Source organism: Mauremys mutica, chromosome 2 (genome assembly GCF_020497125.1).
Source record: "Mauremys mutica isolate MM-2020 ecotype Southern chromosome 2, ASM2049712v1, whole genome shotgun sequence".
In the NCBI taxonomy this organism is placed as follows: Eukaryota; Metazoa; Chordata; order Testudines; family Geoemydidae; genus Mauremys; species Mauremys mutica.
In genome coordinates, this window is record NC_059073.1 from 63,571,379 (window position 1) to 63,589,898 (window position 18,520).

Genomic DNA, 18,520 nt, shown 5'->3' on the forward strand with positions numbered 1-18,520 from the left:
GGATTTTAAATTGTAGCAAGTATTAGTAAGATGTTTAAAACATTTTTTTCAACTGAATGTCGCTTTGAAATTTGCACTGCAGTCACATTTTAGTCTTCTACTCAAGCTAAAATCAGGCTACATAGTTTAGCAATTTATTCCAGTTTCAAAATTATTTATCAAGTTTGAAAATAGACAATCTGTAAAATAAAAGATCATTTAATATGTCAGTTTTCAGCTGTCTAGTAATTTAAGTTTTCTAAACTCTCTAATTAAAACTATACTATTTTCTAAAATTTGAATCAGTCTCTAAAGTTGTTCTTTTATAATGTGCAAAGATAATTTTTTGAATTCTTTTAGATTCCAGGTTACCAGTATGTGTCATCAGAAGGCAGCTGTATAGAACATGTTTCAACTTCTTCAAACTTGATTCAGGTAATTTTCATTGGCTATTGTAAATGAAATGAGGTTAGAGTTTGACTTATTCTGTCTCATTTCTTAGCCTGATAACACAAGGATTCTATTGTTTATTTTTAAAGTTGGAAGTCATCACATTTTTTTAATTGAAGGCCTTGACCGTTCAGCTAAATCTGTCGCCATGCAGAACCCTATTGGCTTAAGGGGACGCTGTACAGGAGCAGGGGTCTTCCTGCATAGATCCAGTTGCAGGATTGGCTCCTAAGATTGTATTTGTGCCCTTTTTCTTAAAAAAGCTGTTGCAACTTTACAGGATCATAGTACTGTACTGAGAAATGAAAGGAGTCCCCATCCCCTTCAAGTGCAGGCTGCAGCTGCTCATCAGAGGATGCCTGTGTTTATTTCTGATATATGAAAATGTGATCAACTAATTCAGATCTGCTACTAATTAAATCCTTTGGTCTAACTTCTGTCCCTGACTATGTGCATAGCTCCCATTAAATTTAGCCAAAGGCTGTGTTTTGCTTTTTATGTGTGCAGCACATGTATTACTGTAGACCTAAGCAACTGAAAGATTCATCTAAAATGTGTTAAGCCCATGCAGTAAATAAATCAGTCATCTTATTTTATTCATATATTTTTTCTCACCTCTTCTGGGTAATCCAAACCTTTGTCAATCTTCACAAATATTGAAGCATTGAGGTGAACTGCATAGCAAAACCAAAAGTTTTATGTTGGATGTATTGGTATTCAGAGCAGAAATACGTTTGAATTAACTTACTTCCTTTGTGAAATGCTCATGATACACTCGGTACCATCATAAATATTGTGCGCTGCAAGGAGCCTTCTGTTTGTGAGATGGTATTCTGGGATATTGTTAGTGGACTAGGAAATGGCAGAAAATGCATACATTTGGAAAAACTAAGCTAAATAAACTAACTTTTTTGTACGGCATGCTCCTCTCACAGTTAGATAGGCATGGATTTCTGTGAAGAACACCTTTAACTTAACTGTGATTTTTGCTATGTCGTTCATCTTTAAATAAAATTGTCCATTCCTCCTTCCTGCCACCCTCGGTGTGGATGCAAATCATGATTGAATGGCCTAGGATAGCCTTGAAAGAAGCAGGCCACACTGTTAACCCACTCACGATATTACACTCTCTCTCTCTCTCTCTCTCGATATCTAGATAGATAGATATAAAAGAGAGAGAGAGATTAAAAATGCTGCCGCCTTTTAAGACACTTCTTAAACTCTGACTTAGTAACTATATTTGAAACTTATCATTTACAATTTAATTCCTGCAGAACCATATTAACCATGATTTTAAAAACTTGTCTAAGCTATACTTATTTCTCAAAAAACTTCCCTGTTTTTGTTACAATCAGTCCACTTCCACTGGTGGGAGCACTAGTGTAGACAACATTAGCAACTGTCAGTGTTTGAAACCCATGTCATGCAGATCTATTTTGAGTAGGGTTAGTCACACAGGTGCTTAAAATGCAGGTGGTCATCTGGAGTGTGCTCTATACTTCTGTTTCCCCGGGTACTTCCACTAGAGCTAGAACTGGGGAATTTGTCACAGAAGCCTAGTATAGCATGCTGAATGTTCACAAACAGTACTAAAACTAATTAGAGCTAGCATGATTTCTGCATGCATAGGGTTGAGAATCAGACACATCTGTCTGTGCTGGGCACTGAAGTTGACAACCTTATTCTAAAATGGTTGTCAAGCATGGCTTTGTAGCTTACATAGTTCTGCTCCCAGCATGTGCAGGATGTAAGAAAGTAGAAGTCTAGCTAGTAAAGGGAAGCCTTACATTTATTCTGTTATATTAACAGCTTCTATCCTGTTTTCTAATACCCCTTTCAGCATCCATTTGTTGATGATGATCCTGATAAAGAAAAGAAAATAAAGGAACTTGAGTTGCTCCTTATGTCAGCTGAGAATGAAATCAGAAGAAAGCGAGTATCATCTGTAAGGACTGTGCATTTGTATAAATATGTGCATTGGCTTTACACCAAGATTGATCAGCAGTTCGTTAATGGATGCTAGTAATTCTATAATAGCTTTAATATGCTCTTCCAAAACTGATCAAACTTGGTGTATGTGTAGGACTTTAATTTGGGGAATGTACATTATTTTTCTTTTAACATGGTGTTTTTTAACTTGAGGTAAATACTGTAGTATAGTCAAGTGCTTTTTTTCGTAATCCTAGAGAGAAAGATGACTTTTAGAATGGTAATTTCACCTGCTACTGGTTTCACTCAGCCCTTATTTGAGATCCACTCCAGCAACACTTCATGTACTGAGTAATTGTGTTACTTTCGAAGGGGTAACCATGTGAATAAGGGCTGCAAAATTTTGTTGGTTTAAGAACAGCCGGAATTGAAAGTACTTATTTCCATAGATAAGCCATTTAGTTGATCAACATGGATAATGAAAAATGTTTTTCAATATTTTGCTATATCTGATTTTTCTACCATTGACTCTCAGAAAAGATAGCAAAGGAGACCTATGGTTAGAGCACTACCAAATTCATGGTCTGTTTTGGTTAATTTCATGGTCATAGGATTTTTAAAATTGTAAATTTCATGATTTCAGATATTTAAATCTGAAATTTCATGGTGTTGTAACTAGCGGTCCTGACACAAAAGAGGATTGTAGGGGAGTGGGTTTGCGGTATTACCACCCTTACTTCTGTGCTGCTGCTAGTGGCAGTGCTACATTCAGAGCTGGGCGGCTGGAGAGCAGTGGCTTCTGGCCAGAAGCCCAGCTCTGAATGCAGTGCACTGCAGAAGTAAGGATAGCTTGGTATGATACTGTCACCCTTACTTCTGAACTGCTGCCTTCAGAGCTGGGCCCTCAGCCAGCAGTTGCCACTTTCTAGCCATCCAGCTCTGACGGCAGCAACACAGAAGTAAGGCTGGGATAGTATGGTATTGTCATCCTTAAATCTGTGCTGCTGCTGGTCTTTGGCCACCCAGCACTGAAGGCAGTGCAGATGTAAGGGTGGCAATACTGTGATCTCCCCCGCGCAACCCCTTTCTGGGTCAGGACCCCCAGTTTGAGAAACGCTGGTCTCCCACATGAAATCTGTGTAGTATAGAGCAGGGGTCTCAAACTCAATTTATCTTAAGGCTAGTGCCAGTCCTCGAATCCTCCCAATGGGCCAATAATGTCATTCATGCCGCCCAGAACCTGCTTCCCCCCCACCCCAAACTCCGCTCCCCACATGCCTACGGCTCTGGGAGGAGGTTTGGGGTAGGGGATTGGGATGCAGGGTGCAGGCTCTGGGAGGGAGTTTGGTGGTGGTGGGAGGGAGTATGTGGGGAGGGGGTGGGGGTGCAGACTCTTGGAGGGGGTCACGGGGTGTGGCGCTTACCTAGGGCTCTGGGGCAGGGCGGGGGGCCTCCACACACTGCTGCCCCCAGGCAATGCCACCACAGCTTCCCATTGGCTGCAGGAGCGCTCAGGGTGGGGGCAGCGCACGGAGGCACAGTCCTGCCCTGCCCCGGGGCCACAGAGAGGGGCCAGCAGCCACGTGGAGCGAGTGCGCAGGAAGCTGCTCAGCTCTGCTGTGCTGCCAGTGGTGGGTGGGGCCCTGGGACATTTTAAATCACCTGGGGGATGCGTGGGGGGGAGGGGGAGAAGAGCGCCCGGGGCGGCAGGTGGGGCCAAAGGAGAGACCCGACCCCAAAATTGTTGGAGCCCTGCGGTCCACATTGCGGCGGTTCTCAGGCTGCAGATGGCCCGTGGGCCAGGACTTTGAGACTCCTGGTATAGAGTAAAAGTATACAAAAGACTAGATTTCACAGGTGAGACCAGTTTTCACAGTCCGTGACACGTTTTTCATAGCTGTGAATTTGGTAGGGCCCTACCTGTGGTCCAGTAGAACGTTAGTGTCCTCTGCAGTTCCTACCTGTATATACAATCCGAAACACCACAGGGTTCATAAAGGGATATTTATTTTAAAAAATACTTTCACCTGCCATGCAGACTTTAATGATCTATAAAGGGGGAGTGAGTAGTGAAGCAGCAAAATTTGCAGGAGACAAAGTTATTTAAGTTAGTCAGGACCAGCGAGGACTGTGAGGAACTTCAGGAAAGACTGAAACAATCTACGTGAGTGGCAACACAATTACATATGAAATTCAGAGTCAATAAATGCATAGTAATGCACATTGGAGGTGAAAAGAGAAGAGTAACGAGAATGATCAAGGGCCTGGAAACACTATCGTGAAAAGAGATTTAAAAGTTGGGGATTGTTTACCTTAGAAAGGAGACAGATAAGAGGGAGGGGACATGATGCAAGTATGCAAAATAATGAATGGCATATATAAAGGTAGATCAGGAACTTCTGTTCTCTGTGTCCACACAAGAACAAGGGGACATTATATGAAATTAAAAGGTGGTAAATTCAAAACTCATAAGAAAATACTTTTTTCACACAACACTTATTTTGACTATAGAGCTTGTTGCCACAGGATGATGTTGGTGCCAAGAAATTAGCAAGTTTGGAAAAGGGAATGGATGCTAATGTGGATATCAAATATCCAGAGTTGTCATTTAATGATGAATTTTGGAAGGAATATGAAACCTCTAATGGAGACCCTGATGATAGCTATCTTTGAGGTCCAGGGGGTAACAGCAGACTGTCCCACATCTGCCTACTGTGGGATTCTTCCTCTTTCCTCCTCAGACATGTACTGGCAACTGTCAGAGATAGGATACTGGACTAGATGGACTCTGGTCCAATCCAGTATGATAATTCCAATATCTCTTCATACGCATTGTGTTATAATGGTGCATGAGAAGCTGGAAATGAATTAGTCTATAAACAAAATAACATCACTTTATTAGTCAGTAATGAAACAAAATAGCATAATCAGTAAAGAGTAAAGTCAACTTTAAAATAGAAAATTTTTAAGAATGAAATATTTTAACCTGAAAATGTGCCTTTGAACTATTATGTAGATGACATCGATAATGTCTTAATGTTCAGGAGAGTGGGGAAGCTTACATCACCAGTGACTTTCAACGTGAGCAATAGGGAACCATATATAAATATATATGAAATAGAATTTCAATCATAGTAATGAGTAGAGGACAAAGGAATAAATGTAAGAGAAGGGGAATGTTGAATGTGTCCTGTAAATTTAAGGGAAATAATGTAATTGCATTACTTCAAAAAGTAAGTTGGCTGGGGAAAGGTAGGGAGATCATTGAGCTGAATAAGACTGTTGTAGAGTACATCCACTGGAGAATGGTAAAAGTTCATTCTGAAACAAAATATTACTATACAATGTGTCCATAATAGTATGTTTATGAAACTTGTCCCAAAATCATGTTTCTGATTTATTTTCTATTTCTAATTTGAATAAAACGTCAACACATTTCTATTGTACTACTAGCAAACTGGAAGTTTCTCTAGCTGGTCTGGAAGCTTCATCATGGAAGATAGCATGTCTAATACTCTAAATAGCCTTGAGGAACAAACAAGTGAGTTTTACAGTATGGATGAGGCCCAGGGCACATCTGCACAGCAGAATTCACCCACCAAGTACCTAGCTGTGGAGGCGAATGCAGTGTTGTCATCTCTACAGACCATTCCAGAATTTGCAGAGACACTAGAGCTTATTGAATCTGTAAGTTGGGATGTGTGATTCTCTAGTTTTCAATAAAGATGCAATCCATTTATATTTGGGTATGTTCATATTTTCAAAGTACATATGTAAAATGTTTGAAATTACTTCATACAGTACCGATAGGTATAGTTTCACTACTGTTGATTGCTTTGCTTTATTGGAAGTCATGAGTGAATTGTACTGAAAACAAACTATATATAAAATTATCTGGTTGTGTAAGAGAGGTAGGGGAAATATTTAATCCAGAGTGTAATGCCTTAGTTACAAGCTTGATATAACTGAGTTACATTGACATTTTTTACTGAAATGCCAGAAGCTGGGGTAGCTGGTTGTTATAACCAAACAACCAATCTTAATTGTATCAAGCTACTTCTCTCTGGACTGTAAATGTATGCCTAAATTAGATTGTGTATGATTGGGGTGAGTGATGAATATATTTTTGTAGCTTTTAAAATGTGAGAATTAATTCTCAATATATAACTTCTCTGAATGCTTGCAGTGAATTATAATTGGTTTTGAAAGCTCATATATAGAATGCAATATAATAAGAGAAACTGTTGCTGACTTGAAATATTCCAGACAGGAACTTTGCGATCTACAACTTCCACTTGGAACATTTCAGATACTCACATTTTAGCTAAATTTTTGCTTATGTCCAAGCCTGAGTGTCTTGTATTCTTACATTGTAGGATCCAGTAGCATGGAGCGATGTCACCAGCTTTGACCTTTCTGAGGCTGCTAATTCCCCTGTCAAACCTGCTCCAGTAACACTGAGGATTCAACACAATGAAGGGGCTATGGAGTGCCAGTTTAATGTCAGTGTTGTTCTTGATGGCAAAAAAAATAGTTGTAGCAGTGGAGAAGAAGAGATTCTTTCAACATCTCCTTCCATAGCCAAGTTCAGCACTCCACCAGCTATCCTAAGGAAGAAAAAAAGATTGCGAGTTGGACAGTCGCCAGTCAATGAGCTGAATGACGGGTCATATAATGATGCTGTCAATGTTGCACTAAAACAAACACCTGTAAAAACACTACCCTTTTCCCCATCGCAGGTATGAATTTTTTAATGCAGCTAGAAAGCTAGGATTGCAATGAATCGACACAAATTATGGGATTTTTTGAATAATACCTTGTACCTTAATTGAATGTATTAGGAAACAGCTTAGAATGTGTTAAAGGATTGGCCGAATTTAAGGGAGAGCTTTAATATGGAAGAAACGGGTTCTTTTAAAAATGATGAAATTGGTTACCTGATTTCCTTTCTGGGACTGATCTCTACTGCAGCTTGACAACTGGGCTTCAGTTTTCTTCTTGCACATACTGGAGGTTCTTCAGATTTGACTGTGTAGCTACAGGGCCTTGCCACATTCTGTGAAATTTTGTTTTTAATTTTTTTTTTTTAAAGAAAATTCAGATTGAGGTTTCTCCAGTAAATTCAGCTCATATTGTGGGGATAGAGGCATATAACTTTTCAAACAAGTTGTTAGAGATTTTCAATTGAAATCACGTGGGAAATTGTTTTTTTTATTGCTCAGTATAATTTAAGAGTTCATGTTTTGTAAGTTGGCTTAGTTTTTCTTTTAGTTTTTCAACACATGCTCCGGAAATGAACAATTTAACCTTGAAAATCCTGCATTTACATCTACTCCAATCTGTGGGCAGAAAGTCCTTATTACAACTCCTCTCCACAAGGAAATGACACCAAAAGACCAAAAGGAAAATGCAGGGTAGGTTGACATTAAAGATCAGATGTTGAAATAAAAGCAAGATTCTGAGACTATGCAAAGCCAATTTAGCTGTATATGCAACTATTAATATTTTTAAAAGGAAGTTTAAATATTTGCATGCAAACATAGATCAGCCTTGTTTTTCTTTGATTTCCCAAGAAGTGACTTTAATTTTAATTTTCCCTTAATCTTTTTAATATTGTACTAAATGAAAATTAGTTCAGATGTACTTGGGGCAAATGCACAGTGATGTATTTCTTGATTGATTTTTGTGTGTCTATGTATTCCATTGTGTAAAGAAGTAAACAGAATATCTAATTTTGATGAATTTGTCATATATGTTTAACTCTATCAGGAATCATGAAATGTTAAAATACATATGAACATTTTTCTCTGCTTGGATAGTTTTAGAACGCCAACAATTAGAAGATCTTTACTGGGTACCACACCAAGGACTCCAACTCCTTTTAAGAATGCTCTAGCTGCTCAGGAGAAAAAATATGGCCCTCTCAAAATTGTGGTATGTGATCTCTTTGCCTGTTTGTTAATGTTTCTCTTAAGTGAGTCTGAATGCCCTCACTGTACAAAATACTGACTTACAAAGTGAGCCTTAATGTGAACATTTTAAAAAAGTTAGTAAAATTATTAGTGTCGTTGGAAGGTGTAGCACTTTCCAATGCTGGAAGATAGTCTTCTGTTTATCCACAGGACAGTTACGGCATGGGGCAGCAACAGTGCAGGCTTCCCCTTTCTGCCCTACCAGTATGCTCCAATCATTTTTTTTGAAGGGACCATCTCCAGAGGGTAAAAGATTCAGATCCCACGCTCATTCAATTTATATCCTCTAAGGGCTTGTCTAGACTATCGCTTAAGTAGAGATATCTTATGTCACTCAGGGATGTGAAAAAACCACCCCCCTGAGTGGAGTCTACACTGTGCTATGTCAGTGGGAGACGCTCTCCCGTTGACATAGCTTCTGCCTCTCGTTGAGGTGTAGTAATTATGTTGACGGGAGTGTGCTTTCCTTTTGATGTAGAGCATCTTCATAAGCTGCACTACGTCAGTGCCGCTACAGTGCAGTAGTGAAGACAAGTCCTAAGAATACCAACAAGGGTAGACTTAAGCATTTTCTTTGTTTTCTTGAATCACTATAGCTTGAAATTATGCATGTGGTAATGCCATGATCTAAAAATATTTTGATTGCTGTCTTTATTTTTGAATCAAACCATGTTTTCTGGGCCAGAGGGTAAGACAATGGAGACTTTCTGAGCTGGTGCAGATGAAAGTGTGGGTGACTGTCACTTTTTGACACTTAAAAACCAAGTTAGTCCTGGCTAAACTGGTGCAATTTCTAGTCAGTGGTAATTCAGGCCCTTCACACCGAGACTGAATTTGGTCCTTAAGGTTCTGCTCTCTGACCCAAGCATAGTCTATCACTGCACTATGGTGCTCTCAATAAATATTTTTTGGTGGTGATTAATATTTAGAAGTGGAGTGTCTTTCATCCTTAGTTGTATGTTCTTAAAATAAAATCTGGAGTATTCTGGGAAAAGGGAGCTTTCATGAAATGTACAACTGAGTCACATATCTTTATATAAAACATCAGTGTGTTTGCTTTGATTCTTCTGGCTTTTGTGGGTAACTTCTTTGCCATTGTGACCATATTATAGCTTTACACTTATGCTCAAACTAAGTCTGCTCATTTTAGCTTTGCCTCTTCCTGCTGAATTGCTTGCTGGTGCACAGGAATCTTCTGAATTTAGTTGATTTTAGGGCTGTCAATTAATTGCAGTTAACTCACATGATTAACTCAAAAAAATCGCAGTTTTAATCATACTGTTAAACAATAGAATACCAATTGAAATGTATTAAATATTTTGGATGTTTATCTACATTTTCAAATATATTGATTTCAATTACAACACAATACAAAGTGTACAGTGCACACTTTATCTTTTTATTACAAATATTTGCACTGTAAAAATGATAAAATAAATATTTTTCAATTCACCTAATACAAGTACCATAGTGCAGTCTCTTTATCCTGAAGGCACAAATTACAAATGTAGATTTTTTTTTTTGTTACGTAACTGCACTCAAAAACAAAACAATTAAACTTTCGAGCCTACAAGTCCACTCAGTTCTACTTCTTGTTTAGCCAATCGCTAAGAGGAACAAGTTTGTTTACATTTATGGGAGATAGCACTGCCCATTTCTTATTTACAGTGTCACCTGAAAGTAAGAACAGAAGTTTACATGGCACTTTTGTAGCCAGTTTTACAAGGTATTTATGTGCCAGATATGCTAAACATTCATATGCCCCTTCATGCTTTGGCCACCATTCCAGAGGACATGCTTCCATGAAGATGACACTCGTTTTAAAAAAAATGCGTTAATTAAATTTGTGACTGAACTCCTCGGGGGAGAATTGTGTGTCTCCGGCTCTATTTTACTCGCATTCTGCCATATATTTCATGTTATAGTAGTCTCTGGTGATGACTCAGCACATTGTTCATTTTAAGAAAACTTGCTGCAGATTTCACACAACGCACAGGAGGCACCAGTGAGATGTCAAAAGATAGCTACTGCACTCGACCCAAGGTTTAAGAATCTGAAGTGCCTTCCAAAATCTGAGAGGGATGAAGTGTGGAGCTTGCTTCCAAAAGTCTTAAAAGAGCAGCACTCTGATGTGGAAACCACAGAACCCAAACCACCAAAAAAGAAAATCAACCTTCTGCTGGTGGCGTCTGACTCGGATGATAAAAATGAACATGCGTCTGTTCGCACTGCTTTGGATTGTTATCGACCCATCATCAGCATGGACACGTCCTCTGGAATGGTGGTTGAAGCATGAAGGGACATACGAATGTTTAGCATATCTGGCATGTAAATATCTTGAAATGCCAGCTACAGCAGTGCTATGTGAATGCCTGTTCTTACTTTCAGGTGACATTTATAAACAAGAAGTGGGCAGCATTATCTCCTGCAAATGCAAACAAACTTGTTTGTCTGAGCAATTGGCTGAACGAGAAGTAGGACTGAGTGGACTTACAGGCGCTAATATTTTACATTTTTTATTTTTGAATGCAGTTTTTTTGTACGTAACTCTACATTTGGAAGTTCAACTTTCATGATAAAGAGATTGCACTACAGTACTTGTATTAGGTGAATTGAAAAATACTTTTATTTTTACAGTGCAAATATAATAAAAATAAATATAAAGTGAGAACTGCACATTTCATATTCTGTGTTGTAATTGAAATCAATATATTTGAAAACATGGAAAACATCCAAAATATTTATATACATAGTATTCTATTGTTTAATAGAACAATCATTGTGATTTTTTAATCACACCATCACAATTTTTTTAATTGCTTGGCAGCCCTAGTTGATTTACATTTTGTGAAATCTGACCCCTTTCCTTTCCAATCCATTATATTTTGGCTGCTCCTTTGTTCCCATACTATAATACTAAAGGCTGCTCAGATTCAGCCATCGGGATTGGCACCACCCTTGCTACCCTCACTCTAGATTCTAACCTCTGCTCCTCACAATGCAAATAGTAGCTCAGCACTCCTGCTTTTATCCACTACTATGTTAGCTTTTAAAGCCAAAGTTTTGGGCTTAGTAGAATCCTCTCCCCCTGCTGGTACATAAAGGGACCATCTGTATGTGAAATTATACACTGTATTTTATAGTTTAGTGCCTTATGCAAAGATATATTATTGGTGTAAATAAGAATTTCTCCGCAACAAGGATCACATTTTTGTAGTGCATAAACCATAGTGCTATTTGTAGGGGGTGCTTCATCACCTGTGTGTGTGTGTGTGATGGATTTGAATTTGGAAGTGTAAAATAAAGCTGAACAATTTAATTCAATAATGTACATGTTCAGTTTGAAATGTCTCCTACAAAAAGTAGCACAATGGTTTGTGCTTCCAAACAATGTGATTCTTATTGGATAAAGTTATCATTCATAGTTCTATTGGCTAATAAACACAAACTGTTATGTAGTTTAAGTAAACTTTCCCTCTTTAGAGTTAAAATATGTTTATATACCTAATGAGAAAACAAGCTGGCTAAAAATAACTTGGAATTATACAGCATTGTTAAAATCTGTTCAGTCTTGAAATGCTGAACTGTAGTTATCAAATGCAGTAATTTGTATTCCTTAATATCTTGGTGGATTTTACTGAGGCTTTCTACTTCCCATGGAGTAGATGATACCTCCTTATTATAATAACCAAAATGAATGTAAAATGTGGTGAAAACCAGCAACTGATAAATTTTCTGTGGCTTTCCTCCCCCCCCCCATTTAAATTAGTCACAACCACTTGCCTTCTTGGAAGAAGATATTCGAGAGGTTTTAAAAGAGGAAACTGGAACAGACATATTCCTTAAGGAGGAAGATGACTCTGTCTATAAAAGCTGCAAGCAAGAGGTGATGGTGCAGTATGTTACTTTATTATAATAGTGGTAGCAAAAAATGGCAACTCTTAAAATGTAATCTTCAATTTTTTCTTTATAAAATGTTGATCACAGCACACTTCTGCCAAGAAGGTCAGAAAATCATTGGTCTTGGATTCTTGGGAAAAAGAAGAACTTGGGGCCCAACTCTTCACAGAAGAGAATGTTTTGGATGTACAGGTTGGTATACTAATAAATAGTAGAACTGGTAGAAATTTTGATGAAAAATGGAACAAATATTTCCCCATTTTTTTTTTAATCAGTGCTAGTAAATAGTCACTTTGGGGTCTTACTATTGACAAGTAAGAGTAAACCTGTAGCAATTTAAAAAGTAGTTGTCTCCAGTACCTGCTTGGCCTCCATGCTATGGTGTGTGGGATTATGGGTTTTGGGAATGTATGGATTGTATTGCAAATGTTGATCTTTTGCTTGTTGGATCACTGGATTCTTGGATGACATTAATGGCAGTGGGACAGGGGAAATTTTGCCTTTTTAGTCAGTTTTAAGGAAGGATGGTGATGAGCAGTCCAGTTCCATTCTTCAGAAGAAAGGTGTTGGCTGTAGTACAGTCATTATAGGATGGGCAACCGTTGAAATGAAGGGGAAAAATGAGGAATTTCAATATCTTAGTAAGTACGTGGAGGATCCGCTGTGGAGGAAAGATGCAAAGATGGCTGGCAATTCAACACAGCATTTAAAAAAAAGTTGTGTTTTGTTTTTTTGTTTGTTTTTTTTGTAAGCAATCAAGGGAATTTCCTTACACAGTGGTTTTCTTTTATTTCTGTTTGATGGTACTGTAAAAGTTTGCATACCAAAATTGTGGCCAGTGGTGCACGGCAATGATGAAACTGGCTTGTGAATGTATTGCTTTTGAATATAATTTGGGAGAATATATTAAACCAATTTTTGAAACAATCAGTCCAGTGTCTCCCTCAGTATCACAGAAAGAACTGGTGATCAGTATTAAACATGTGTTTTAGTAGCAGGCTTCTAGTATAACTTGCTGTCTTAGTGTGGACAGAGATTTATATTTTATAACTGTTTCTAAAACCATGCCAAGCTATCAAGTTTTATATAACTTATTTTTAAGAAAATATAATTGAAGCTTTAGTATGAATGTATAACATAAGGGAGAAGAAAAACTGGTCCACCCTGGTCAAGGAATTAGCATCAGAGCCATGCCAGCAGCAGCTGTGTTTAAATTCAGTTGTTACCAATACATTTTGGATCCCAGTATAGTCTAGTGCAGTGGTTCTCAACCAGGGATTCAGGGCCCTCTGGGGGCCAGGAGCAGGTTTCAGGGGTCCACCAAGCATGGCTGGCATGAGACTCGCTGGAGCCCAGGGCACAAAGCCAAAATTCTGCCATGCAGGACTGCAGCCTGGATCCCTGAGTCCCACCACCCAGGGCTGAAGCCAGAGCCTGAGTAACTTAGCTTCGTGGGGCCCTGGGCTATTGCCCTCCCTGCTAACCTCTAATATCGGCCCTGGCTTTTATATGCAGAAAAACACTTGTGGCTCAGCTGTACTATGGAGGTTTTTATAGCATATTGGGGGCCTCATAAAGAAAAAGGTTGATAACCCCTGGTCTAGTACTTTATACTGAATTGACACTAGTTTTCTCAGAAATGTTTACTCATTGATTCTACCTGCTACATAGTTGCTTTATTTTCCTATTTTGGTTTTTTTGAATTAACAGTTAAAGGTTGTTTTACTAAATATTAACTTTTATTCCTCTTCCCCATTCCTGTCTTTTTGCCATTAGTCAGAAAATATCTATACTACATCTTTACTAATGATACCGTTGCTGGAAATACATGACAGCAGATGTAATCTGACATTGGAGAAACAGGCTACAACTTCAACAAACAAAACAAATGCAGTAATTAAAAAGAAACTGAATTCTTGCACTTCAAAAAATGTCAAAATGGAAAAGTCTCTTCAGGTCTGGATTCAAGATATTTTTATTAATTTCATTACCAATTTTAACTGTTAAATGGTCTCTAATAATTTTTTAGTTTGTACCTCAGTTTTTTGATAACTGATAGGAATCTTGGCCAATATTTTTGCCACCATTATTTAGTTTGGGTCTGTTTCTATGATTCCTGTTTTTCAAGCTAGTAATTCGGTGATGAAAACTTACTCCATGTCTGAACTCTGGACAATTTTTAAATAAATTTCTTTTTATTCAAATAAGTTAAATTTCAGAATTTAAGTAATCAGTCTGTTTTGGGAGTGAAACACTTGGTAATGTTATATGGCTAAGATTTCTCTGAAAAGTGTTCCTGCGCAGTCACATATTTCCTTTGGGCCAGATTCTAGTTTGTGGTTACATGGCAGTAAAGACATGTAAATTCCTCACTACTACCTATGCTAGCTCTATAATGGTCCACCACAAGTCAGGCCTGATCCAGAGACATTATACAGATTTGCTACCCATGCTTGAATTTCAGTGCTCAGGTTTTCTGGGGGGTGGGCTAGTGGATCAATGATTCCCCCTCCCCCCCATATTGATAGCCCCAATGTCCACCACCATATCCCATTCATCCCAAAATGTCCAGCCACCACACCCTTCCCAGCTGCCAAAGCTACTTTCTGCATTTCCTCTGAACAGCAATTACTGTGCATTGTCAATATTGCATTCTGCTGTCTTTTGAAACTTCAAAGTAAAATAAATGGGAAAACATTCTAAAAGAGGGGTTTTATTGAATTAGCTATTACAGCATCAATTATTACAATGAATATTTCAATTAAAGAAAGCCCCTCTCACTACTTATGTTACCTTAGAACTTTCAACCTGGCACATAGGCACTGCTAGTGTGCTGAAAAAGCAGTAAGCTTTGTCACAGAATTTATGTACCAAGTATTGCAAAATACATGGGCCCTGACAATAAAATGTGATATTACTTGAATTTTGATTACATAAACTTGTGAAATTTAGTGTGGAAATAGCTTTTAAAAGAATATCTGAATTAGGATTGTATTTAAATGCTGAAGTATTCAAATACAGCTGTTTAAAAATAAAATGTCCTTTTAACTGTTTTTTTTATATATAGCCAAATTGTGAGTGGGAAGCAGTTGTTTATGGAAAAACAGAAGATCAGCTTATCATGACAGAACAAGCAAGACGATATCTGAGCACATATACAGCTTCCGGCAGCACTTCAAGAGCTCTAATTCTGTGAGGACCAGTGCAACTGACGAAACCATCCCTTCCCCTTACAATTAACACTACATTGAAAGAGATTCCAGTTAAATATATGTGAATGAAGTCTTCGGGTTTTTTTGAGACAACCTTGTAAAGGAAAACTTCTCCTTTTAATTGACAAAACAGACATATGAAGCTTTGCCTTTTCAAGTAAGGATAGCACAAAGACCTGCAATTAACTTTTTCAATATTTTTTTTAAAAAATCTAAAGCGGGGTGTAAAGAATAATAGTCCAAAATATTGCAGTAAGTGTTGACATACACTTTTTTTAAGCCCAGTTTTTCACATTTATTCTTCACAACATACATTGCCACTCTCCAGTTAATGCATTTTGAATGTAGGGTAGGTTTACAGGTACTTCTGATTTCTGAATAAGCAACATACATAGCTGTATGAAAATGATTTTGCTTAAGTGCTCAGTTGCTTATGTAGCAATTTTTTTCTACCATATAAAGAAACACAATGGAAAGGAGTCTAAAGGAAGGATAGAAAGTTGCACTACTAGTTTTTGGTATGCTGCAAAAACAATAAAATTAACTACAGTGTTAAATATATTTATTTGAGAATGGTACTAGAAATAAGATAGTAGGCAAATGGGATGAATTAAGTTTCTCATTAGTGTAAAACATCAGTATTTTCTTCAAAATCTCAGAAACTGAGACCATTGTTGAATGTATTGTACAGTATGTAGGAGCAAGGAAACTTTTGTAAATTGGAAAGGAGTCTGTTTTTATAATTTATTTTCATTTTAAAGCTTAAATGTAGATATTTATGTGTATGTAGGTTGTCTAGAAGCCAACGTTGTTTCCTGTTATAACAGCTAAAGTGGTAAAGGACAGATTTTAACCTTGAAGTATGGAATAGCTGCATCATTACAGGCTGTGAAGCATATAAATCTATACTGTATGTTACATCTACCTAAGGATTGCACTATATACCCTTTAAATCATGTTGGTCGGCAAAGTAGTTATAAACTATCCCTTTATTATTATAATACAAGTATTTCAATAACTTGTTTTTAATTAATTATATAAATAAGAGCAAGCCTGAGGTCCTTTATGTGACCCTATTATTGAGTCCTATTAATGTAATAAAATACATTAATTTTTAATTCATTTTAAAAAAAAAACTTGGCACCTTGGTTGTTAAAACAGTCTTATATCTGCACTTAGAAGTTTGACCATTGTATATTTACTATACTAAATATTTGAAGAGTGAAGAGAACATTTTTATTTATGAAAATCTTTGTCCTTATTTAAACCTCTACAGGTTACAACAGTTGCTTCGGTTGCCTATTTTAGGTATTTGCACTTATTTTGTCTTTTTTTGAAGGAATGTTTTGGTTTGCTTTTGTTGTAGAGATTTTATCTAGTTAATTTCTTGCAGATTATAATTGTGTGCTATCAACAATACTGACAAGTAAATAGAATTGTACACTGTAGCTTTAGCTATTTATAATTCAGACACTCTTCCTCTCCACTCCTGGGTGTGCTGCTATAGATAATAGCAGAATCGGCTTGCTGCTATGAGAGATGGAAAGAGCGCGCATCATATGCACTGTATGTAAAATTTCCAAAAAAAAAAAAAAATGATGGCAGGTTCTCCAGTTATCTTAATGAGATCAACCATTACTATGCAGGATGTAGCAAAATTCAGACCACAGAATTTATACCATATAATACTAAGACTTTTTAGAAAATTGTTTTTTGTTACTTAATTTTAACACTTGGTATGTGGTATGTGTAAAGCAATCTGTGTGGTTATTAAAATACTTTTAAAAACAGCTCATGGGTTCCAATATTTTTAAAGGAACATTTAAATATTGAATGTTTGAATGCCTAGATTCTGTAGTAGGCTTAAAAAGTTTCAGCAATCAGATTAAAAGGAATACAAATTCTTGTAGAAAAGAGATCTGAAAATCGCAGCTGTGCCAGGATTATTCCTCATTCATGTCAAATGGGAGGAGCCAGTTAGAACCCCTTGGCAGTGGTGGTTTTGGTGTGTTCATTGCTAGCAGTAGATTTCACAAGGAGAATCCAATTTGTGGCACAAAATGAATTAATGAAGGCGATTAAGTTGCATAATATGTAGAGCGATTCTTGTAAGCCTTTCATGCCAGGAACTGGATTTATTTTCCCCTGGATGATGTCTTAGAAATGGTTGCACCAAAGACACCAGAACCAAGGTTAGACATAGTTATGATAAGTAGTATTTATTTGAGTTGGTATTGGTTGAATCATCTAGTTAACTGCTTCTTTGCTGCGTTAGTGAAAAGGTTTTAATCTTTGACGTCAGGCATCTTTTTATCACCTTTTGAATGTTGTGTGCATTTGCATTTCTTTCAGTTTATAAGTAGACTATACATGCAGCAGCCAAACATGCATACAAAACTGACTACATATATAATTCATTTTGTTTTAAGGTTTTTGGTATAATATACAACAAATGCCTTGATTAAGTTTAGTTTTTTTGTTGTTGTACTACAAACTTTGTTTCATGTAAGAGAATCTTGCATATAATGCAGACCCATATTAACAGCAGAAATAAAGCATCTATGTACAAGGTTACTGGAAAAGCTTCTTGTTTCTTATGAGAAATAAGACTAGTCTGTGTGGTTTATTTATTGTAAATGTTCTAGTTACACATTTTGTGAGTCTAATAATATTTAGGTATGCATCCAAAGGGAGTGAAATGCTGCAATAATTCCACAGCTATCAGTATGGAGAAGGGAAAACATATCTGTGGGGATCATCTTTTTGGTATAGATTTGTTATAGTGACTGTCAAGTAGAGGTTGCAATGTGGCTTCCATTACCTTGATTTTTAGCTTCTCTCTTAATATTCAGAAGAAAACTCATTTTGGTATTGCATTCCCTACTTTTTTTTTAGTTACATGAACGATTAATTTCTAAGAGGGAGGCTGCGTGCGGCAGGATTTTTTAAATTAACATGAAGGGTGATTTACTGAATAAAATTTGTGGCACAAATGAGAGTTCATGAAACTGACAAACTTCACTGGCAGATTGGAAAATCTGTAAGAACTATCTAGTTTAGGACTCACAAAGAATAAAA

General features: G+C 37.2%; 1 protein-coding gene across 1 annotated transcript in view; it reads left to right on the top strand.

Moving 5' to 3' along the window:
* The window catches only part of MYBL1 (MYB proto-oncogene like 1), a 36,646-nt gene extending 18,341 nt beyond the window's left edge, over positions 1-18,305 (top strand). Inside the window, exons 7-16 of the mRNA XM_045007667.1 lie at positions 340-414; positions 2,270-2,374; positions 5,812-6,045; positions 6,735-7,097; positions 7,630-7,772; positions 8,178-8,292; positions 12,100-12,216; positions 12,318-12,422; positions 14,007-14,186; positions 15,298-18,305. Coding sequence (XP_044863602.1) covers positions 340-414; positions 2,270-2,374; positions 5,812-6,045; positions 6,735-7,097; positions 7,630-7,772; positions 8,178-8,292; positions 12,100-12,216; positions 12,318-12,422; positions 14,007-14,186; positions 15,298-15,426 — 1,566 coding nt within the window. The 3' untranslated portion in view covers positions 15,427-18,305. The remainder of the gene's footprint in view (positions 1-339; positions 415-2,269; positions 2,375-5,811; positions 6,046-6,734; positions 7,098-7,629; positions 7,773-8,177; positions 8,293-12,099; positions 12,217-12,317; positions 12,423-14,006; positions 14,187-15,297) is intronic.
* The last annotated feature ends 215 nt before the right edge of the window (positions 18,306-18,520 follow it).